This window comes from Pholis gunnellus, assembly GCF_910591455.1.
Source record: "Pholis gunnellus genome assembly, chromosome: 12".
In the NCBI taxonomy this organism is placed as follows: Eukaryota; Metazoa; Chordata; class Actinopteri; order Perciformes; family Pholidae; genus Pholis; species Pholis gunnellus.
In genome coordinates this window covers 2,548,964-2,573,340 of record NC_136539.1, presented here as the reverse complement: position 1 = coordinate 2,573,340, position 24,377 = coordinate 2,548,964, and the positions used below count along the sequence as shown (strand labels likewise).

At 43.7% G+C, this 24,377-nt stretch overlaps 1 protein-coding gene across 4 annotated transcripts in view; it reads left to right on the top strand.

The window, feature by feature from the left end:
- The window catches only part of clasp1a (cytoplasmic linker associated protein 1a), an 82,959-nt gene that overhangs the window by 12,949 nt on the left and 45,633 nt on the right, over window positions 1-24,377 (top strand). For all 4 annotated transcript variants that reach the window (XM_079169969.1, XM_079169968.1, XM_079169967.1 and 1 more), the window contains exons 3-8: window positions 15,140-15,218; window positions 16,126-16,229; window positions 17,094-17,185; window positions 17,364-17,439; window positions 17,857-17,954; window positions 18,818-18,888. In XM_079169969.1, coding sequence (XP_079026095.1) covers window positions 15,140-15,218; window positions 16,126-16,229; window positions 17,094-17,185; window positions 17,364-17,439; window positions 17,857-17,954; window positions 18,818-18,888 — 520 coding nt within the window. The remainder of the gene's footprint in view (window positions 1-15,139; window positions 15,219-16,125; window positions 16,230-17,093; window positions 17,186-17,363; window positions 17,440-17,856; window positions 17,955-18,817; window positions 18,889-24,377) is intronic.

Sequence of the window (24,377 nt, the reverse complement as noted above, 5' to 3'; positions counted from 1 at the left end):
TATTGAGTGCCTCATATTTTTTAAGTTTTAATTAGTCTTTTCATTTGGAGATGAATGTCTTTCTCATGAAAAGAGCAAAGAGGACAATCATGTATGCAGTACAATGTGTGAATATGACAAATGTCTTTGGTTTATTAGAAAAGAACATGCACATATTGATTTGTGTTCTAACAAATTACAATAATCACAAAAACACAAAGATGTTTTGACATTAAAGTATTCAGTTTAATATCTGAATATGGAATAATTGCATCAATGGATGAGATGAATGACCTTTGCTTTGTCAGCAAGGTTCTAGGTAGTAAAAGTAAAAAGAAAGCCGTTGGTCCTGGGTGGGATATGGCTGCTCTTATTAAGAGCTGTGCACTTCAGAATAAAAGAGCAGCTACAAACTGTAACACACTTCAGTTCTGTTGTTACATCCATGGGAGTAAAAGATGAATGAAGTCTCAAAAATGAGAAAATGGCCAGGTTTGTTTGTGCAGGCCTGTTTAAGCCAATGAAATAGCAATGCATTGTGGGTATAAGGAGATGGATGTGGACATCTGATAGCCAGGAGCTACTATGTTTTCCATCCTAGCGAAACATAATGAATTGAGGGAAAACCCCAGTCTATACTGATGCTCATGTGTAATGGTGCTTGATGGTAAAGATGGTAGTCTGTCTGTCCAGCTGACTGACACTACTAACTGTGTGTGAATGTCATGTTTATAAGTGCTCTTACCACCCTGTTGTAAGGAGGAAGGTCTTACCTTTCTCACTGTGGCTTTACACCAAACATCATCAGGTGAGGGCCAGATCACATACTCGTGCAATTCACTTTCTTGGACATATTATGTAAGTGGTTCTTCCTCAGTTGGAGCAGCTTCCCTCAGGAGAAAGTCACAGAACATTCCAGCTGTGTTTTTCACAGCGCTATGCTTTAGTGTGTGTTTGTGCCTCAGAAAAGAACCCACAGGCACCGATCAGCTGAGCATCAGTGTGGAAGTCTGTTCTTATCACAACTCTGGTCACAATTGGGTATGTGTGTGTGTGTGTGTGTGTGTGTGTGTGTGTGTGTGTGTGTGTGTGTTTATATCTCAATTTAATGTAATGTGATGATTAAAGCTGGAGTAGGCAGTTTATTTCAACCATCCATCATGCAGTAACCTGTAGAGAACATTGTGATCCTGGTAGCGTCGTCTTGTCTTGTGTGCCTGTTAAACAGATGACACTGGGGGCGACTGGCTTAGTGGAGAGCAGGGCCGTCCTTCAATCAGAGGATCGACTGTTTGATCCCCGGCTCTGCTAGTCGCATGTCGATGTGTCCTTGAGCAAGAAATTTAACCCCAAAATTGCTCCCGTAGCTGTGCCTACGGTGTGTGAATGTGATAGAATCTGAATTGTAAGTCGCTTTGGATAAAAGCATCTGCTAAATGACACCTGTAACACACAGTGATTCTAAAGCTTTAGCTTGCCACAATATTAGCCAGCCCAAGTGTTTCAGAGATGGGGAGAAAATGTTGCTCATATTTTAGCACAGCTGCAGTTAGCTCACGGCTACCGTTAGCAGAAGGCTGAACCACTAGCAACATCTCTGAAATGCTTCACCGATGTCGTCTCACTTTTTTTTGGGTTGCTTTGCACTGTAGGAAGTTGCTGCCAATGTTTGAAGAGCAACTTCTCCCCGCAGGATATTCCTCCAGTTAATCAGGCTTTTACTGTCTGAAGGGACGTGCAAACACATATGCATTTGTACAACAGCCAATAGAACCACTCTCTCTCTGACATGACCTCTGATAGGCCAAAGTCTCCTGTCACAGGCTAGATTTTTCTAAATCCTAAAAAGGAGCCAAGAGGAAGGTTTCTTTCAGACCACTTGAATTACAATATGTTGAAAGGTTATTATGGGATTGTTTCGCTATGATAAAATGTTCTACCCCAGCTTTAAAGCACTATTTGGGTATTTTGTCCAGATGTCAGAATGTAGATAGTTTTATAGTTCCCTTCACTGCTGTTCTTCAGTGATCAAGGCACACACACAGGCCCAGAAGGAAACCCTGTTGCTCTGAACACTCTCTCTCTCCATCTCCTGCCTTTGTGTTGAACTCTCTAACCCTGAGCAGCGCTGTGTCGTTCTGTCTAGATTATAAATCCGTCTCAATAGTCATACAACTCAGACCACACACAGCTCACATTATGGCCAATTATTCTCCCATTGGCTTGGAAAACAAGCATAAGAGAGAGTACTTACAGTAGGTAGCTGCCCGGTAGTACTTTTAACCGGGCTTCTTCTGCATGGAATACAACCTGCACTTGATTTAAAACCAGGCGGCAACCTCCGGTTCCGATTGTATAGAAGTCTTCTGTCTTGGTTTATTACCTCAGTAAACATGAGTTTATGGTCTCAATCTCTAGTTTCAAGTCTTCTTCAATACAGCATGGTGTTCATTTAGTAAATGATGGTCCATTTAGAGTCAAACAGACCATAAAGAGGAGTATGCTTTAGGGCGGGCTTACTTCTTATATACAGTCTGTGTCCAATACTGAGGCTAAATTTGCTCTAACGTGGATTAACGTCCTCCTGCTGTAAATGATTGTATGGGAAAATATCTGTATCCATCTACCCTTGTCTTTCGCTTTACCCCTGTCTCCCAGCATGCCTCCCTCTTATGCCACACTTTGTTATCTCAGTAGCCTGTCTATCAGCCCAGACTTTGATGTCATTGAAATGTAGTTTCCGCTGATGTTGTACAGTATAACGTAGTATCTCCCTTGTGCTGCAACAAGTCACGTGGCTTTGTCCTTTACGGCAGACGGCACCGCAGCCTCTCATAGAGCAACTGGATTACTTCACAAGTAGAGCAGCACCCGGTCCTGCCACCGGCTCGTCTTCTCCCTGAACAAGGAAGTTGACAGTCAACTCTTAACACAGCAGTGATCCGCTTCTTACCTGCTAGGCTCAAGTGAAACACTTTATTGTAAACCAGCATACAAAAGCCCGCCTTCTTAATGGATCCATGTTATCAACATCAGCAAGGGGACATCATGAATCAACACCAACAAGCTAGGGCTGGGAGATATGATCGATACTCACGATTGAGTTAAGTAGTAAAGATACAAACTCTTCCCCAATGAGAGCAGTTCATACTATAGACTGGTCCTGAGTAAATGCTTGCATGAGGCTATATGATGAATAACTTGAATGACACACGTGAACAAAAACAAAGCCCAGCGACACAATTAGATTTGAGTGTTTCAGTGTTTCGTCTGCCTTACGCTCCACACTGGACCCTTTTTACATCTGTGTCATAAAACACGAGGGAGAGAACAAAGTTGTTCTCTTGACTGGTCTGTGGTGTCCAGTCTACTTCGTGTCTGGATAGGCGTGCACACTGACAATCGGTCTGCTCGTTGTTGGTGCGGTCTTGTTGCTGCAGGTGCCAGTGAGACAATGAAATACGGAAGTTTCAGTAACCGATCCGTGACTTTGAAGCCTTATCAACACCATCTGTTATGAGTAGGGTTGGGTACCGAAACCCGGTGCCAATATGGCACCGGTACCTATACGACCGGTACCTACCGGACCGAAACGCAACGCAGATTTCGGTGCTTCTTTTCGGTGCCTGAGCCGATTGAAATACTTTTTTTAACACTACTCTGATGACTCCGTCCTGGCAGCAGGTAACGATAGCTACCGTTTGTATAGCAACAGCAGCTAGCTAGCCATCAACCTTTTAACAGAGAAAATGCCGAAAGGTAAACGGTCAGAAGTGTGGCTGTTTTTATTTTGAAAGTCCGTTGCTCACTGGCAGTGGTGGAGGAATGGAGACTACTGGACATCGCTGCGGTAAAGTCAGCAGACACTCAGGTCTCCGTGGTCAACTCAGCAGACACTTAGATGTTAGTGACCTATACGCTGAAATTCACGGTAAACGCATTCAAACGGCACAGATCGGGAGCGAGCGAAGGACTTTGAAAGTTAGCGGAAAGATTTAACGTGAGACAACATCCGGTTTCTTCAGAGGAACATCCGGTTTTCAGAATAAGATGCCAACAAAGTATGAATTAAATTCACATTAAGTATAAAACATGCTACCTGCATCTCGTGAGTTAAAGGGAAAATACACCTACATTGTGCGTAAGTGTGTCTTTATTCTTTGATCGCTGGGTAACCATCATCACCTCTGAGTTACAGCATTATATTGATGAACAGTAGAGCTGCATTCACATGCTCTGTCATGAAGACGACACACATTTAGATGAAACGTGCTGAAACATTGTATTCCTGTTGCACAGCAGTGGAACGTTTCACATGAAGTCACACACTGAGCACAGATAGTGAAGAGATATAACTGCTACTGTGTAAAGGGAATACTGCTGTTAAAAAGAACCTTATTTGTTTAAAGTGTTTGCAAACCAAATGTTATTGCCCTTTTGTTCATATAGCAGTACTTTTAAAATAAAAGTGCACAATACACTACCTTTGAATTAATTATTGAACTTTGCCATAACAATGAGATTAATCGCAAAAAATCCATGCGATTAAAAATTGTAATCGTTGCCCAGCACTAATATGTATAGTATACTTTAAACAGTTAAATATATTGTTAAATTTGACTTGGCAATAAAAAAAGTATCGGTTCAGGCACCGTTTAGGCACCGGTATCGTTTTAAAAGTATCGTTTTAGCACCGGTATCGGAAAAAACCCAAACGATACCCATCCCTAGTTATGAGGGTATGAGGCAGGATCTTACAAACGTCACAGCGTCTGGACAACCACAGTCAAATGACACTTTAAAAGATGCAAGGTCATCTTCCAGGAATGGATGCTTTTACTATTTGATTGGCCAACATGATGCCGGATGATGTTTTTTTTGTTTTCGTATGACCCTGCATTTGGTCCCAGAGCTCTCTGCGTCACTGCACAGTAGCCTCAGTGAAATGAATCAAGGTGCTCTGTCTTTTTTTTTTTAATTGTATTCTTATTGGTTCAATTAAAAGGTGACAAAAGACAAAAAAACACTGATACAGGACAAAGCATGACACCGTGTGGTTATAAGACGTGGAGAGCAGACAGCTGTGGAGGGAAGGTAGTAATAAGTTAAGAAATGTAATTAAACAAAAACTAATAAACAGAAAAAAAAAATGTTCACCATGATAATTTAAAGCAGTACGATTGTCTGTCTGAACTTGACCCTGGAAACGATCCAGTGGTGTACAGAATTCATGCTGATCTCTTCAGTTGTAGCTGTGAGAGGAAAGTGTCATATTTGTGCGTCAGTCAGTAAAGTGTGCGTGAGTGAGTGAGTACATGTCACCCTCAGAGGAATGTGAGATGAGACAACAACCCTGCAACACTTGGTCTAACCCTGGGGTTACACTCTGGCCGTTTCCCTTTGATTTGCTCTTGTTTGTGTCATTTTCCATGTCAGCCCACTGGAGCTCTAACACCCGCATCATGTTATCAGCTCAGCCATTTGTTCTGCCCAGTCAGCAGAACCAAAGAAGGAAGCCTCGGAGTGGATTGTGCAGCGAATGTGCTCCGTCATGGTTCCAAAGTGAGCATTGTGGAAGAACGCTGTGTCATGGACAAAAGTGTGTGTGTGTGTAATACAGACATGTCCTGGTTGTCTTCATGTTGCTGTGCTGCACTACTCTGCATGTACAGTGTCAGAGAGAGCAGTGAGAGCAATATGAAGCTCTATAGCATAGAAATACTATGTCACACACACACAACTGTTAGCTAGCACGGCAGCTAGTATTCTAAAGAGATCGAGTTTGTCAAATTTGCAATATTAACACTAAAATTAAAGAAATGCTGTATGCATTGTAAACCTACATATGAAATTAGCTTAAATATCTGTCAGTTTTAATCATGATGCTATTATGTCAATATTCTGCTGTGAAATGTCTTTAGAGACAGGAAACTTTATGCATGTCAACTAAATAAAGATCACCAGATTATTTCAATCCTTCCCTCACAATTACACCGTTTGGAGGTTGGTGTGACCTGGATCATCAGTGTGTAACAGTCTGGACCCCGTTGCTTTGAGACAACGATCTGCTGATGAGTGGATGATAAGAGAGCGAGCTCACCTGAACACTTGTTCCTGATGTACCTGGAAAGGTGGTAGAAAACCACTGGGATTATTTAGGAAAATGTGGACACAGTTGTGATCTGCTTCTGTTTGAGATGCTCATGTTTAAGTTTAGTTTGACTTCCTGCTCCTGCCGTATGCTTCTTATTGCCAGACAGCTCAAGTTGGAAACAATAACACTAGTACTGCTGACTAACTGTTTATACTTAGTTTGAAAGCTTGAATCTTTGACCTTTTGAGTGGCAGTAATACGCTAGTTATTTATTAACTTGCATCTGTGGCCAACTATAAAATGTGACTCAGCATCTATTTTTAAAAAATCTGAATACATCAGATGATAAAAATGAACAGAATGAAAGCAGCCTTCTGAACAATGACTCAGTTAACCTGAGGTGACTTCTCACCTAATCCTCAATAAAACGGTCGCTGTGATTTGTGAGCAGTCATCCCAGAGAAGAGTGTTTCCCCTGCTGTCCACACGACTCCAAGTCTTTGTTCATGTTCCTTTTGGATTGGTTTCTCAAAGTTAGCACAGTCACTGTAGTTCAGCAGCGTTACCTAGGTGGTGATTAACTGAAGCGGAGAAGCTTTAGCATGCTGTGTGTTCACACTAAGACCGACAAAAGAAACAAAGTGGCCCCGCGGGGCCAGCTACATTCTCATGAGTCGCCATTGAAGTGTTATTTTGGTTAATAGCACTGGAACTGGGTGACGGCATTTATTTATTTGTTATGTAACGTAACAGCATATGATTGGTTGGCGCTCTGCCGCGACATTGGAGCGGTGAAAAAAAAGTTGATACCAGCCTCCACTTTGATATTGATCCCAGAGGACATAGTCCTGATGAGGGCCAGACGGCCCCACGGAGGGATCCTCCCACACCAAGCTGAGAAGTGTACAAAATCTTTTTGGCTCACTATTAAACTGTGACGGGCCACATTTGACTATGATAATGTGGTGGAAATCATCACAGTTCCAAAAACCTCTTGCACACGCGCTATTGCTCATGTACCACAATCTGTGACCTCCATCAGGCGCAACAAACCACCACCCTCCACTTGTGTGTTGTTGTGATCAGTCTCACGGCCACATCCTGAGTCAGCTGTCTCTCCGCCTGCATGTCCAGTTGTGTTTAGTTATGCTGCCACTTTCATTGAGGCTCCGGGCTGCCTATAGAGTGATGTCTTCCTCTGTCCCATCTGGCGGGTGCTGAGTGGTGGTGTTTGTTATTGCAAAACAATAAGAAAAGAGAAAACAGGCAGAGGGCAGGTCCTCTGACACCAGCACAAAGACAAATTGTAACGGGTGGGGTAAGGACCCAGACGCAGTACGACGGACACACGGAATAGTTGGAACGAGACTTTATTCCAGGCAGAACACACAACAGGCAAACAGTCTAGGATCTGCACACATGTAGAAATCCACTCGGTGGAACGCCAAGCCGTCAGGGGAGAAGGCAGACAGAAACCAGAGGAAGCAGAATCTCGTGGTCGGGGACAGAAGGCTGAGTCGTTTACTGGGGCTGCGGCAAGGCCGAGAAGTCCAAACCGGCAGGGTCGGGAACGTGAAAAACGTGGAAACGTACAACGTGGAAAGTCGGAGGGTAAACGCGGGAAAGTCTGGAGTAATGCAGAGAACGATCTGGCAGTGAGTGTGTGTGAGACTGCGGTCTAAATGGTGAGTGCAGCAGAGTGAGCAGGTGAGAGTGATGAGCTGATGAGGTGGGTGTGACTAGCAGGTGCACTGAATAAGCTGATTAGGTGAGCGAGAGATAGAGTGACAGGAGAGAAGGGGCAGAGCTGTGACACAAATGCTGCAAATTAAACTTTTTAAACACACCAAAGGTAGCAGCAACGTTATTGAAACCTCGAAGTGCCGACCTGTCAAATTGGGTGAGAATGTGGTTGTTTCACCTATGATAGCAGAGATTCCATACAGCTCGGGCTCCGTCTGGACCGGATCTATTTTCAAGTTCACCTGAAATTACACTGTAGCTGTAACTCACAAGTTAATGACTCACAAGCCTGCAGGGTTTTTTTTTTCAGTATTGCAGAAAGAGGATCAAATCCTTCAGCATCTTAAACGATAGCTATGATTTTTTCAGTTATCTGCCCGTGACAAATGGGACTCATGAGCATCTGGGCTCACGTCACTCCCGTCCCGTGGTGGCCCTCTGATAGGCCACATCTCTTCCTCTAGGACTCGGTTAGACTGCGCCAAGACTGCCTCAAAATAAACAGACCCATGATGAATCAGTCTTTTAGTGGTGATGAGATGAGATAAGGGCAGAAACACTGTGGTTGCTCCTGGGTTGCACACCATGTGAATGCTTCCTTGTCTACATGTTGTTTTGTTGTCTTGTTGTCCAATGTTTATTTCCATTTCTACCAGCCTGAAAGAAATCCTTTTTAAAATAGATTATGACCTCTCAAAATTTCGTTGCTTAACAAGTCAAGTGCGCCACAGTAGAATCTGGCTGGCTCCAGTAACCAGAAGATCTCTCCAGAGCTTTACAGCCATGACTGGATTCAGCTATGTTTACTGGCTCACTGGATCTGATGCATTCTAGCTGTGGCTATTAAAATAGGGTGAATACATGCTATATGTGGAAATGGCACCATGTTCATGGGAGAAGATGAGAGCTGGGAAGACATCGGGGAATTAGGCTCAAACTGCCACCATTAAGGCCGGCACCGTGCCAGAGAAAATGCCACAACATCAAAAGATGAAGAAACATCGTGGAACACAAGTCGTCAGTCTGCCACGTTTTGACCAGAAGGCTCTCAAGAAATATGAATACCGAGTTGGTGTCATAACTATATCTGCTAGCAGTCACATGTAAAATGCACACAGGTGTGTTGCCATGTTTAAAGGTGCAGTGTGTAGCATTTGGCGGCGTCTAGCGGCGAGGCACAACCAAGAAGTTTCAGTTGGTATTGCTACCAACTAAAACTTCTTGGTTGTGCCAAGCGTGTAGGAGAACTACGGTGTTCGAAAAGGGGAAAATGCGAATAGCCTTGTCTATAGCCAGGGTTTGGTTTGTCCTTTCTGGGCTACCGTAGAAACATGGCGGACAGCTCCATGAAGAGGGTAGATATAAACGTCTCATTCTAATGTAACAAAGACACGATTCTTATTTTCAGGTGGTAACGCACTGAAGACAAATATTGCTATATTCCATTTCTGCCAATAGATCCCCCTTAATGTACAGTAGTGATTGAAGGATGTCATAAATATGTCTAACATCCACATTACTACGGATGCTTTTATTTCCAAATTCTATCCAATAGGCACAACCAATTGTCCTCACCCCAGTGGCAGATGATATGTTGTCTATGTTTATAAGATGGTGGATGTTTATGGACGACAAATTAAAGGAGGACGTGAGTACATGGAATGCAGATGTGAGGCAGGAGGTGATCACTGAAGGCTCTGAGGAGCTTGAGGATGATGGGAATCTAAAATACAGTCCCATCTAGAAGTGTCTCTCTGCTGGAAAGGAGGTGTTCATCCCCCAGTTGACCTCCACAGATCTATGAAGTGTAGAAGCTGTTCAGGTGGCTGCTGGTTAGGGCTGGGTATCAATTAAATCCTTGCTACTCAGGTAATAGGGTATTACTAGGGATGCACCGATACCACTTATTTGCTGACCAAGTACAAGTACTTGCATTTGGGTACTTGCCCATATCTAGTACTGATATGAGTACTTTATAATACTATTATGTTTTCTTTTCATCGGAAGTTGCTCACTGTCTGACTGTAACACATTAAACATACAACATGATGCTGTTGCTTTGTGTTTTCCCAGTTTACAGTAGGGATGTTAATCAACTGTTAACTGACAATTAGAATATTAACCAATTAATGCTATCAGTTAAAAGCTGAGCACAACTCAGAGGGACAGCTTTGTCACTACAGAGTACAGCTGATCCACCTTAAAAGTCAGTCCACCTTTAACGTTACTGCTGACCTCATACTCTACATCTCTCACACACACACACACACACACACACACACACACACACAGAGATATTAGTATCAGTAGCACCATGTCTGGAGGAGGATGCTACTGTTTCAGTGTTTTCACTGCAGCAAGTTGAGCGTGAAGTGTTGCCTCTGGAGGAAGTAAACCGGAAAAGACTGTGTGTGTGTGTGTGTGTGTGTGTGTGTGTGTGTGTGTGTGTGTGTGTGTGTGTGTGTGTGTGTGTGTGTGTGTGTGTGTGTGTGTGTGTGTGTGTGTGTAACTCTGATTTCTTTGTGTGCTATATCTCTGTATCTGTCCGTGTGTGTGTGTGTGAATGCTGTGTGTTAGTGCTCTCAGGCTTGTTCCATAATGAGTGTTTACTGCACATTCCTTGGTCTAGTTGCCCCGTGCCTGTGGTTGTGAGCTCTGCTGAGTGAGGCTGATTCACTGTGTGGTCACTGCTGGCTGATCACGCCTCAGCACTACGATAACGGCACTGCTGGGGCCTCCGAACGCTGGCATGGCATCACAATGACCCATCCCACCTCCCCCAGGAAGTGATGAAGTCACCGGGGATCCACAGTATCACAGGCTTGTATCTAAGCGTGCCAAGACTCTTGTAGCGATGTGCATTGTCAGCTGTCCCTCGTTGGTGCCATAACCAGTCAGCATTGTCTGAGCAACACCAGCGGCGTATTGTTTTCACCTGGTGAGTCTCTGTGTGAGCCATCGTGGCAGATTGTGGTGCTGGAGACACCCACCGTAGCAGGTCTACCACAGAGGAGGTGTGTGTGTTTCCGTCTGTGGACAGATTTTGTTACCGCGATAGTTTCGCAACCGTGCAAGTCTCAAGACTTTACAGGTAGTTGAGTTCAAAAGGAAGGCAGAGGTTAAAGATAGGTGTGATTTAAGCAAGGGAGGTGGAACACACACACACACACACACACACTTTACACCCCTGATCCAATTTGGCGTCACTAGTGTATTCCCCTGGTCTCTAACATTAAACAGTATTTGCATAAAGCAGTAACAGTCACTGTTGTCACACAGCTCTCTAGCTCATCTGCAGACAGACACTAGTCTGGTGCTGCTGTGGCTCAGTGAACAAGAGACCAACACACATCCAAGGAAAGTACACTTCTTCTGTCAGTTTGAAGGCTAATGGTGATTAGCACAAGCACTTTAGACAGCATGAAAACATACCTGCATATATCAGCATCTGTCGTTTAAGATGCTGAAGGATTTGATCCTCTTTCTGCAATACTGAAAAAAAAACCCTGCAGGCTTGTGAGTCATTAACTTGTGAGTTACAGCTACAGTGTAATTTCAGGTGAACTTGAAAATAGATCCGGTCCAGACGGAGCCCGAGCTGTATGGAAGCGCCTGACACATCGGAATCCTGTTAGTATTATGGAGCAGCAGCAGGAAGAGGCAGGCAGGGAGGGAGGGCCCGGTATGCTGCATAATCATAAAGCACTCTGCAATAAACTACAGTCTTGTGCCGTGAACTCATGTTAGAAGAAGCAAAGTTGTCTGGCACAGTTTGAATTGCTCCGTGTGCTGTTAAATCTTCTTCTTTTAAACACAACCTTAATTTGGGAACGTGGGGCTTTTTGTATTGGGAATTGAGGTGTGTGTGTGTGTGTGTGTGTGTGTGTGTGTGTGTGTGTGTGTGTGTGTGTGTGTGTGTGTGTGTGTGTGTGTGTGTGTGTGTGTGTGTGTGTGTGTGTGTGTGTGTGTGTGTGTGTGTGTGTGTGTGTGTGTGTGTGTGTGTGTGTGTGAGAGAGAGAGATTCACTCCCTGTGGAAAAGTACAGCATACCCAGCTGTTCTCTTGATTTAGAGGAAATCACTGCAAAGATGGTGCACTTGTGTGTGTGTGGTAATGAGATGACAGGCTTGGTTGTGAGTGAAGGGAGAAATCCTTGATTGAATTTACAGGCTAATGGAGACAGATGGAGGAACAGGCCAGCCTGCTGGTGTTCGTGTGTGTAGTGACCTGGGATTGATGTCTCTGGGTTTCTTTGATCAGAGGTTGGTCCTTGAGATCAGGACTCTTTTTTTTTTTACATTTTTAAGCTTCTATTGAGGTTTTAGAATGAAGCTTTGAATGTCACCCAAAAAACGAGATCGTAATGACTTTGGACAAATTGATTTGTTGTTGTGGTTGTATGAAGTTAATTAATTTATTCTTCCATTTTTGTGTGGCAAGGGGGAGAACAAACCATTTTCTGACCATGATGAAAATGTTGTTTTTGAAAGGCTAGATGCCAACAAATATGGATTGAAGTAGCATATTTAGTTCAATAAATACAGTATGAATTGTGGAAGTCATTACATCTATCTTTTTTCTATACAGTTGACTTTCGGACTTTACAACGCTCTGGAGTTATTAGAAATGTTTGGATCTCACGAGTCAAACAATCCTAGAATCTTATTCTACAAATAGTAATGATTGGTCTTCAACCACGTTAGCTTCGTACTTACTTTAGCCAGTGTTCAGACATGCAGCTACAAGGACTGAAGAAGCAGCAGGGTGACCCACAAGGGGGTGTGCAGCTGTAAAGTGGTGACAGGAAAATGAGAAAAAGTGTTCACCTAAGATGAAACGGACTCTCACACATCACAGTTACATACAGAAAGACTGTCCAATCAGAGCTGGGTATGTAAATGAAGTGCTCAGTGCATGCATACCCAACAGCTACAGATGGAGTCAAAGGCCAGAGGCAACACGCCTCTTTTGTATGAATTTGTCTGAACATACGGTCAAATTTCCAGACTGGAACAGTTGTGCTTTTTGTAGCGGTCGGATGAAGACGTCTACCATTCAGCACCAGCTTATTCTTCATGAGGTGGACTGTTGGTGTAGCTCCTCAGTCAGTCAAGCAAGCTTCTATGTGAGTTTTAGGGTTCATTGCTGATCTCTGGATGCTGGAAGAATGAAATGTGTTTTAAACCAAGTCCTCATAAGCCAGAGTGCCTCCTAATATAATGATGGCATTCACAGTGTTGTGCTTGGTTGTACCTGTAAAGTGAGGAATGTTTGTGTGAAGAATGGAGAGAAAAACCAAAGTTCACATCCTGCTCACCTGGCCCTTTGCTGAGTGTGATTTAGCCCCCCCGCTTTGACGTTCTCTTTGCCATCAGGAGCGCTGACTGCGGCTACAATGCTAAGCTACGCATGGGTTTTGTTATCCGTCGATGGTACAAGAGAAGCTTGCTGTTGCTCATCAGGTCCATGGCAACCACAAGTCCATCCATCAGTTCACCTTTCTCTCTCCTTTCCTCTCTCTTCTAAACTCTTATCACATTTGAAACGTGAAAGATAATCAATGAAAGAGATCGTTTTTTCCACTGTTCTCTTCTCACAGCTTCTTGTCCCACTCTTTTTCCTTTCCGATGATATTTTCTCCAAAGTGTCCTGGTATGTGGCAAACAATGGAAATGCAGAGAAGAAGCTGGTGTCAAAGCCTCATGTGTTTTGAAATGGTGGGGTAGACCAAAGAGGCATTAAGAGAGACTGCTGGCAGTGAAGAGACCTGGAGGATCCCTGAAAAGATGTTTATCTTTCTACTCAACCACACACCTGTCTTATTTTTCCTTTAGCATGTGTTTACAGCCAGCTTCTCTCCAAACTAGGCCACAGATGTCTAGATAACTCAGTGCACATCAGTATTTATCTCATAGGGTGAAGGATATCCAGGTCAGGAGTTCTGATTTCATATTCAGTATATGCTGATGCAGAGTCTACTATAGATAAGAGGAGGATTTGGGAAGGGGTGACGTCTGTTAGATCTGGGTCAAGAGCCTTGGGGGGGTCCTCTGTGTGTGTGTTTGTATTTTGGGGGGTCCGGATGTGGATGACAGCAGAAGGGAGTCAGCCATCTGTCTGCTGAACTGGCACTCTAACACAGGGTGCAGTTGTTGCCATGGTCCCTTTGTTATTTGACTTCCTCCAGTCCAGAAAAGGAAAACGAGAATGTTTACCTCCAGTTGTCTCGCTAAGAAAGGTTAGACAGACCTCCTGCATGGACCTAACCCAAGAGTTGCTGAACTCAGATCAAAACTGAGCAGTGGAGTTTCGATGGAGATGTTTAACCCCGCCGATCCCTCTGGGAGCTTTGTTGCGTCTTTGTTGGGGCCCTGTCATCAGTCTAATTACTGTAATTCCCTCCAGTTGGAGAACAAAGGGACTGATCTGAGGATTAGGCCTGTGGACAGCAGGCCCTCTGCCTACTGGGACACTCACTACCTGCTCCACCAGTGGGAGAAAGGATGTTTGGAAAAGCAAGTGAATTTGATCTAAATGGGTATATCACAGCAGACTCCAGAGCAGCAAGGCTTAGCACAGAGTAGAATAAAGTTACACAAAGAGGAACAACACCAGGGTGGCCCGCAGCTCTGGAAATACGCTTTTTATGTCACGTGAAGTAGAATAATTAACTATTTGATCACATGGAGCCATTGATGTTCTTATTAGTGCTTTGGTGCCTTTGTCATTCCAGTGCACCTCCACTAGGAGGCAGCAGAGTGATGGTGATACACCATTAATCTTTCAACTGAGTTTGTATTGCACACATTTAGAGGTTTCAAAAATTGCACCATGATCTGGACTGCAGTCCAGGTGATGCTTATGTGTCGTTATGGTATTAGCAGGGCTGCTCTCACCAGACGTTCACTGAGCAGTTCACTCACCCCATGACAAGGAAAGATGCCAGCAAGAGGTTTCTGTGTTTTTATATGAAGGGTTGGTCATAGCGTGTACAGTCATGGTGCAGGAGTGAAACTGTGAAACTGTGTTTCATGTGCCACAAGAGTCCCACATGTGTTCTAATCCTGCGCTGTGAAGGTTGCAGGAGGCCAGAGTCATCTATAAACACAGCAGAAGCTCAAAATTTCTGTTTACCCAGAATCCTTTGCAACATCTCATTTTGAATACAGCTTTCAACCTGGGCTCGTCCGTGGTTGTAGCAATGATTATTCCATTAATATGTGAATATAGAATTTGAGAAAATGTATGTTTTATTTTGATGAAAGCTTTAAAAAAACTAAATATATTCAAATGTATGTATGTGTTTTATTGTGTGTCCACCAGGTGGCTCTGCTCGGCTTGGACCTCTTATCGGCCTTAGTGACGAGGTTACAGGAGCGCTTCAGGGCCCACGTGGGAACCGGTAAGACTCTGTGTGTGTCCTCTGTGTTTAGTTCATTATCGGTGGACCAGGTCATTATTTAGTTCATGCTGCTAAAAGCCTCATGCTTTAAGTTTCTGAGGAGAGCCTCATCCATTCACATATTGAGTTAAATATTTAAAGCATCAGTCACACCACATCATATTAGTGGTGGTTAACCAATCTCATCAACCTCTGAGTTGAATCGAACTGTTCTCTTTTGTAAGGTTGGGGATTAGATGATCCCTCACAGCTGCTCTCTGAATGTGAATAAGTAAACAGTGAGATTTCTATTATCATGGGTGCGTTCTCGGCTCTCTATCACCTGCATTGCTGACCACTCCCCTTTCTGCACCTAATTTAAATACGAATACATCACTTTACAATTCAGACTCTGACTGATGCTACAAAGAAAGGGGAGCTGTATGAATGTGAAATGATGCACTTCTTTTGGTAACTTATGTATCAACAACATACTGGAAACAGTATCAGACACAGCTTCAGCTTCAGAGAGGAGAGCTGGTGAGGATAGCTGCTTTGGAACAGTGAACAATAGTAGAACTGTTTTCAGAGATGTGTGAGGTCCTTATCTGGTAGTGATAGAGAGATGATCACCATGACGATAGATATTAGTGTGTCCCATCCCACAACCGTTCATGCTCAGTGGAGGAACAGGATGTGTGTGTTTTCGGGTTGTCCGTCCGTCCAGGCCACTCTCAGGAACACCTGGAGGGGATGTCTTCAGATTTGGTACCAGCCGCTACAGTGCTCGGAATTAAAGATGAACCTCAAACAACCCGTTTTTATCCATAACTCAAGAATTCATATGCTACTTATATACATTTCACACAAATGTCTACTAGAACATAATGATGAAATGATGACGTTTCTGCTGTGCTCCCTCCCTCAGTTCTGCCCAGCCTTATTGACCGATTGGGAGACGCTAAAGACCAGGTGCGAGACCAAGACCAAACAGTTCTGCTGAAGATCATGGAACAAGCTGCCAGCCCGCAGGTACCAGCACACACACACACACACACACACACACACACGCTTTTCTGAGAGCTCATTTTTTCCATGAGTTTGAACATGCAGGCTGAATTAATTCCAATGGTGACTAATTTATATTTGCTGCCAATGTTCTTTTTCTTACTGTGATGAAACGCACATGAGGCTCAAACCGTTGCTATTGTCATCCAACACGACCCACCGCTGTTAGCTAACTCGTACGTTGTCCATGGGAATGAAGCAGTCAGGTTTAACTATCGACATAGATTACCATCACTAATATCGGCAAATGGACTGATGTACTTTCATAGCACCTTTTGTGCAGTGATTGCTACCCGTCATGGTAAAAGTCATACAGCATGTGTGGCCACTTGCCGCCTGCTAAGTACAGGATGGATGTAGCAGGGAGTAACTTCAGGTCTCCTTCAGCTATGGCTGATAGGGTTTCATTATGTAGACCTTTTCATTGGCATTATGTTGCTAGGGCAACAGCTTTGGTTTGGTTTATTTAGCTCTTGCTTTAAAAAATATAACAGGAAATACGAAAAGGCCCAGAATGTTGTGTTGTCAAGTTTAAAAAGGTCTATTCACAAACATACCTTTTTTAAAGCAAGTTGTAAATTAAAAGGTTCAATTAAGATTATATTATGAATTCCATATTTCTACTGCCTGGTACCACTGACGCTGTGCTTCCAGTTGTAAAGCGTTCTATATGTGCAGTGACCTGAGGTAGAAACCCAGTCTCAGACCCTGTGTATGGCATGCTGGGTCTACATGTGGCTGTAGTCCGTTTCCTGTCCTATAATGTGTGTCAGTGATCCAGTACAGCAACAGTAAGCGCGTCTCTTGTGTGTGTGTGTGTTGTCGCAGTATGTGTGGGACAGGATGCTGGGGGGCTTCAAGCATAAGAACAACAGGACCAGAGAAGGAGTGTGCCTTTGTCTCATCGCCACGCTGAGCACGTGAGTCAGCTGCCCCGTATACTGGTCCTACTGGTGAAGATAGCAGGACATCCTCATTTGCATACTCCTTATAATTCCACCCTTTCTAAATGATGTTTGCTGTCCAAACAGTAGGGCCTCTTGTATATCTCCTATCAGCTGTTCATTGGGCTGATTTATTTCAATTCTTGTCTTGCAGACACGGAGCTCAAGGCCTGACCCTCAGTAAAATCGTCCCCCACATATGCAACCTCCTGGGGGACCCCACAAGTCAGGTATGCTCACTCATGCTTTACTACTGTTACTGTTACATACAAGGAATGTATTTCAGTCTTAGGCTTGAGGACTTCGTAGTAGAACAGAAAGACAACACTTTGGGGAAACAATATTACACAATGACAAATTCATTAAAAACATTTTATGATTTCTTTGCTTTCATATTGTTGTAAACTTGACATCTGGCAGTGTTTTACTGATTCAGTGAAATAACCTATTCTAATATATTCTCTGGGTTTCTGATTACTTTTGAGATGTTATTTTTGACATTTGCGAGAACTACATATTTAATCAAACAAACGTATTCATTATTACTGTTGAAAATAATATAGAAATGAGTTTGATTAACAAATGAGTAACAGAGTCGATGTGAAGGAGTACCAACGCATGATGTCTTGTGTTGCTGTGGTCATCAGGTGCGTGACGGGGCTATGAGCTGCCTGGTGGAGATCTACAGACACGTGGGGGAGAGGGTGAGGATGGATCTCTGCAAAAAGGGCCTGCCACAGTCACGGTACGAAGACAGGAAGCTGCCAACCTGTCACCGGCCCCTCCTCCCCTCCTCCTCTATTGCATGTTCTTTTCTGCCTTTGCATCCTTCACTCACTCACTTACACTTCCTCATGCACACAGTGATTGTAGGTCAGCTGCTGTTATTGTGGTGAGAGGAAGGCTTTCATCCCAAAGAGGTAGTAGCAGGTCACAACACCGTGGTTCTCCCTCTAGTGGCCCTAATAAGCAATGCAGCTTTAGAGGACTGATCTACGACATGCACGTTTATCAGATGCACCTAGTTTAAACAGAACGGTGTAAAACAACAATTCAGCAGTAACTCCTATTAAAAGAGAAGATCAGAAGTAGTTATTGAGGTGAAAGCTTTTCTGTTTCAGACAGCCTTGGATTGTGATTGTTTGTATTCTCACTAGCATCAGGGTTCTCATGTCCCCCCTCACACTGTGAGAGTCACTCTATGCCTTGTGTGTGATGTGTTTGATATAAGCTCATGACTGAACACCCAGCTGATTTCTAGTCGTTCGTCTTGTAACCGGCCCTCAACAAGCCTTTTGGACAGAATGTCATAGGTTCCATTTGGACGAGCTGTATTTCTTTTTTTACATCACACTCCAGCGAACAGAGACGGTGTCTCTGTTACTGTCGTGTCCTCTTCGTCCTTTATTTTTTCATACACTTGACAGCATGTCCCTCTCTTCCTCTGGCCTTGGTGCCAGTGTGTCATGTGTCTGTTTTGGACGCCATCTATTTTGGTCCCTGCTGCTGAGAGCAGAGAGAGAGCTTCTCACCTCCCGAGTGATGGATGGAGCAGCAAACCATTCCCTCGGCTTCAGTCTTCTGACACATTTTCTTTTTCTCATACAGGTTGAATGTAATCTTCAGCAAATTTGATGAAGTCCAAAGATCCGGGAACATGATCTCATCCTCTGGTTCCGGTGAGTGTTCCTCTTGTGTCTTTGTGCCCTTTTTTTTTTTATGTGGTAACCTTTTGATATGCATCCATCAGCACAGCATACCCACAGTCTAATCAAGCATTACTGTTTATCTCAAGTCATTCACTGCCGGATGGACAGACGCACTGTGACCAGCAGCTATTGCTGACTCAGTAGATCTGAAGCAGCTCGGCGGGTTGTTTGTTTGTTATATAGATCTGTTTTTTTATGATGAGTTAAGTAGCTGGCTGTTTGTCCCCTGTATCCACACAAAACACAGAACACGCGTTCTGTGTGTTTTCTGTGCTACGTGTGTGTGTGTGTGTGTGTGTGTGTGTGTGTGTGTGTGTGTATTGCTATGTGTGTGGAGGAAGAAGGGGGGGGGGGGGTTGTGGACCAGACGGTCAGCCTGGGGCTAAAGGGGATGAGGTTTCTCCACTGGAGCTTTCAGTTTGTCCCTCTGTGGAGCCAAAGAGCAGAAAAGGGACAAAGAGACGCACTGAAATCAACAGGCAGGTGTATTTGAGAGTGTTTTGTGTGTGCGGACAGATGAGACCTCTGTGCAGGTGGAATCCTCACTGCTGACTCTGTGCCATTTCAGAACAGCTGAGCCAAGGAGAATAGAGTCAGACAGGGCTCATCGTTTCAACAACAGTCTGCAGCGTCACCTTCCAGCTTCTCCACATTTCACGTGTGGAGTTCAGCTGCCATTACCACCTGATGAACTCTCTCACACACACACACACACACACACACACACACAGAAACATGTAGGGACACAGGAGAGCTTCATGACCCCGTAGTGTAACATCATGGATTAGCTGCTTAATCAGTACCAGATTATAATAGCAAATATTTTAAACTTATACTGACTTTAACAAAGTTCCTCTTACGGGATGAATAAAGTATCTTATTTATCTATCTGAAGTTTTTGTGAGTGGCTCATAGTGTCACGCTGCGGTTTCCTGCTCTGTTTATCTGTAGCATTATTTAAGTAACATCTAAATATCTGACAGTGTACTGCGCAATAGACGCCCTCTGTTCATAACAGCATTGAAGGGACGCTCAGTCACCAGCTTTACTTGTCACGTAGCATGATGCTCGAGCAAGTAACCCTGATGATGTCATAGTGATGTCGTGTGTTATGTTCTCCTGGGCTTGGCCTCTGTACGTTTCTAACAAACAAAACTCTACATTACACACTGGGGTTGTGGAGTTTTAAAGATGTGGGCGTTAACCAGGCATGAAGGGTCTAATGGAAGATGCTATTGAACTGCATTATGGGAATTGTAGGATTTGTTAGAGCCTGACCCTTACCATAGGCTTTCTCAGTCTCTGCTGGATTGATTTTCACCTTTCCTTTTTTGAGTCTCTGGCAAGACCCCCTTTAAAGGCAGTCCCACCACAGTCATTCAATATTTTATCACTTAATCAGAGCAAAGCAGACAGATCCAATAAATCATGTAATGAACAAACAACTTATTCTTTCTTTGTCTTTTAGTTTACAGCACAAGCCCAAGAATCGTCCCCTCACAGAAGTGGAGTCCATTGCTCGCTGATCTGCTTTCATTTAAGATAGACTATTAGAATCTTGTTCAACTGTCTTCTGTGGCAGCGTTTAAAGAAAAGCTGACGACGATGTTTAATCTGATTCCTAATGAGGTTCTACCAGTCAACTGTCAGTTTGTTTGGAAAGTAAAGAGGAACACGCCAACGTGACTCATTTTAGCAGTTATTAGATAGTCATATCATATCATAGCATCATCACCATCAGCTGCTCCTCACAGGCTCCACTTCTCTCCTTCACGACTGCACTGAAATTCACTTTGTGTCTGAAGATGACGACTCATGTTAATTAAAGTCCATTTGCCTCAGAGCCGAGAAGAATGTCTGACGTTCATGTGGACGGAGATTGAGCTGCGCATGTGAAACGGCTTCAGAATAAAGAGGAGTCGAGGCTGAGTTAGAGTTGAAAGGTGACACAGAATTCCCAAATTCTGTCTTGTCTTATGAGATGTTCACAGATTATGTTATAAGAGAGATGGAGGCAGAGGGGGGTCACACAGGCAAGGTGGAGAGGGGAGGGGGGAGGGGGTGGAGGAGAGGAAGGGAGAGACAGAGAGCAAAACAAAGCAGCCATTTCTGTTGCACCACTGAGATGTAGAGTGGGAGAGAGAGAGAGAGAGAGAGAGAGAGCGCTGTGGAGCAGCGGAGCTTCATAGCTGAGGGCATCTTTGCACCATGACAGCTGGAGAAGGTAAGACTGCAAATAGAAGTAGAGTTCTCTCTTTGCTGAGGTCAGATCTCACACCCGTATGATACAGAGATCACCCCTCTCCCCAGGGGCTGCGTGTGTGTGTGTGTGTGGGGGGGGGGGGGGGGGGGGGCTGTTCGATAAGGAGAACATGACAGTTTTCTCTCTCTTATGTAATCGGTTGTTGTTGTTTTCAGCTGTATTTTGACCGGTCTTGTTACGTAACACAGCTGTGTGCTCCCCTCTCCAGACACAGAGAGTTTCTCTCCTGGGTGGACTCTGTGAATGGTGACTGTGATGTTACGTGTCGTGCCTCTCACTCCTCTCTGGCCTCTGGCCTCCTCTCAGCGCTTGAGTGACCCAACACTTGTTTCATCTCAGTCCAGCGATCAGAGCTACTGTCTGTATGATCCATTCATCGTCTCATTCATTTCTGATCACTTGCAGTTCAGTTACATTGAAATACTTTAGCCTTCTACTGCCCAACAAATGTGACGTTTGATGCTATGTGACGCGTGTTGAAATGAATATATAATAAATTAAATCGACAGGGATTAAGATCATTATTAACATTTGCTCTGCTCAAAGCCACCAGACTGTTTTATTTGTGTGCTTGAATTGGCACTACATATTTCTTTACATGTTTTTGAACTTGTGTGGAGGTTTCGTGAGGTCAGACTATTCTTCATTACTTCCAGTGGTGAGGTTTTTCTAAATGTGTTTTATTCCGTTATTAGATTCTCTGAGTCTGAACGTTGCAGCCTTCTTTGTTACTGAATTAGTTTTAGCATTTTAAGATGACTCTCCCAGTGAACTGCTCTCCTTATAAGCCTATTAGGATAATGCTGTACAGCTAAACCCGCTAAAAGTGCACAGATCTCAGACTGTAGATCTTAAGTCCTTCATTAGGTTGATTGGCTGATGCGGAGCACTGATGAGAGTATTTATTAGGTTACTTATTCCTTCTGGTGTCAGTGAGCTGAATAAATGCCATTCTGGCATAACATGCATTCTGACATTTTATAATCTCAATGGCACATTCTATGTGAGTGTAGAATCTTAAATAGAAACAAATGTACGTCTGAGAAGTCGTAACAGTGCTGAAGTCTGATGGTCAGCATGGTGCAGCTAACGAGTATGTTCACTATCACTTCAGCTGCAGATTATTGTCTCAATCAATCACTTCATTGTGTGTTCTGTAAAATGAACAGGTCATATCACAAGTTCCCAAAGCCCACGGTGATGTTGTCAAACATCGTCGTTCCACTAGAAATAGCATCTGTCATGATACCGCAATGTGTGACTGTAGCTGCTGAAAGCCTTACCACCAACAACAGAGGTAACGCGCTCTGAAAGGTGTCCCACATTTAGCTGTTTCTCCTCAATAACAGCTATCTGATGACTGTGACTGTGTTCATAGGTGGGACTGTGAGTGTCTATGGGTCCGTCTGGTTCTATGGGTCTATTTAAAGCAGATCAATGCATAATGCAGAGTGAAGGCAGTATTTCTATAGAACCACAGAGAGGACTGTCGGCCAGCAGTCTGAAAACGGGGAACTGTGAATAAGGGAGGGTCGTCGTTATCTGTGTATGCATGCAAGTGTGTGTGTGTGTGTGTGCAGCCATTATATCCTGCAGCATGAAGAAATGGTTAACACCAGTGGGGGCTGAATGCTTATTCTGAGGAAGCCCTTTGATTATCTCACACACACACATACACACACACACAGCTCAATGTGTTTTCTTACGCGTGTATGAATAGTGTGTGTGTGTGTCTGCTGCCTTTGGCTGCTGCACAGTGTGGTGGAGGCTCTGAAGACAGATCTTTTCTATGTAAGGTGTTTACAGAAGAGATTTTTTGTAGTAGTGGTTGTTAATCTGGACACATCTTGTGGTGACTTACTGCTCAAAGTTGCATAATACTGAAGAACGTGATGCTGAAACTACTCTTTAACCCTAAATACTGTGAGCTAAATTAATATTAAAGGATTAAGGATTCGGCTATTCTAGTTTTTACTATTTCAGCAAATGTCACCAGAATACGGAAAACCAACAGCTTGATAGCATAGAGTAATCCATTCATTGTTTGTTTTGGTCTTTTTTAATGACAATAACAAAACCACACACTAATAAAAGCATTCATTATTAATCACCAGTAGTACAACTCGTTACCACTGAGATTCTTGGGGAGGATCCGGAGATGCAGCCGGCTTAGATTTGAATAGTCAGCACACAGAGAGAGAGATGAGACTATAGACTGTGAGCAGCGCTCTGAATGATGGGATTGTCCTCCTTGTGCCCAGTGAAGTGGGCCAGCGGCTCTGAGGATCAGAGGGGGGTCTGTGAGGCCGCTGTAGAGGGGGCACGGCCAGCCTTATCTAGCCCAGCACTGACTATCTGCACTCTCTCAGGGACGGAGAGCTGATGTGGGCACAGTGTAGAATGTTCCTCCAGAGAAAATGGAAAGATTGACATTGTTTTTAGTGGCAGGTGACAATGCCATTCATTTTACCCAAGTATAAAAACAAGGACATGAACTTGCTTGGCTTTAGTACTCAAACCTTTCTGGGACGTCGTAGTGTGTATATTTTAGTGGAAGGAAGAGATTTAACCGTACCATTAAACTCCTGGTAGCCCATCTGCTTTCCTGTTTCTACCTTTCTCTCTTCTGTCCCTGCATGTGGATGCTTCTATCACTGAAGCAATGCAGCGTAGGAGGAGATGAATGAGAGACTCATGAAGCCAACCGGCCCCATTGATGGCAGTCTGGTGGAGAATAAGCACCATGGGATTTGTTTGGGACATATTGGGACATATTTGATGTTATGGAGGTAGAGCACTAATATTAAAGCTTTTAGGGCGACAGCAGTGACAGCAGCTATTTTCTCTTCTGAAAGATTCTGACAGTCATAATTTGTCTTGAAGTCAGTCTGGTATAAAGCACATTGAACCAGCTGGTCTGTAGAAGAGCCTGGTGTCCAGACATGACCTCATTGCTTCAGCTGATTGTGAAGTGTGAGTGGGACAACCAGCTCCTTGTCCTCTGGACGGGCTACAGTAGATCTGAAACGTTGCATTGGTCATTGTTAATAAAATGGGCTTTGGAAAACAAGCTATTTGAAGCCATTCGCTGAGGCTATACTATGATTATATTTCCCTATGTTTGCACATATTTTAGACTAAAAGACAAAATAAATCATTTAGAATTTTTATTTTGCATTAATCAGTAATAATAAAA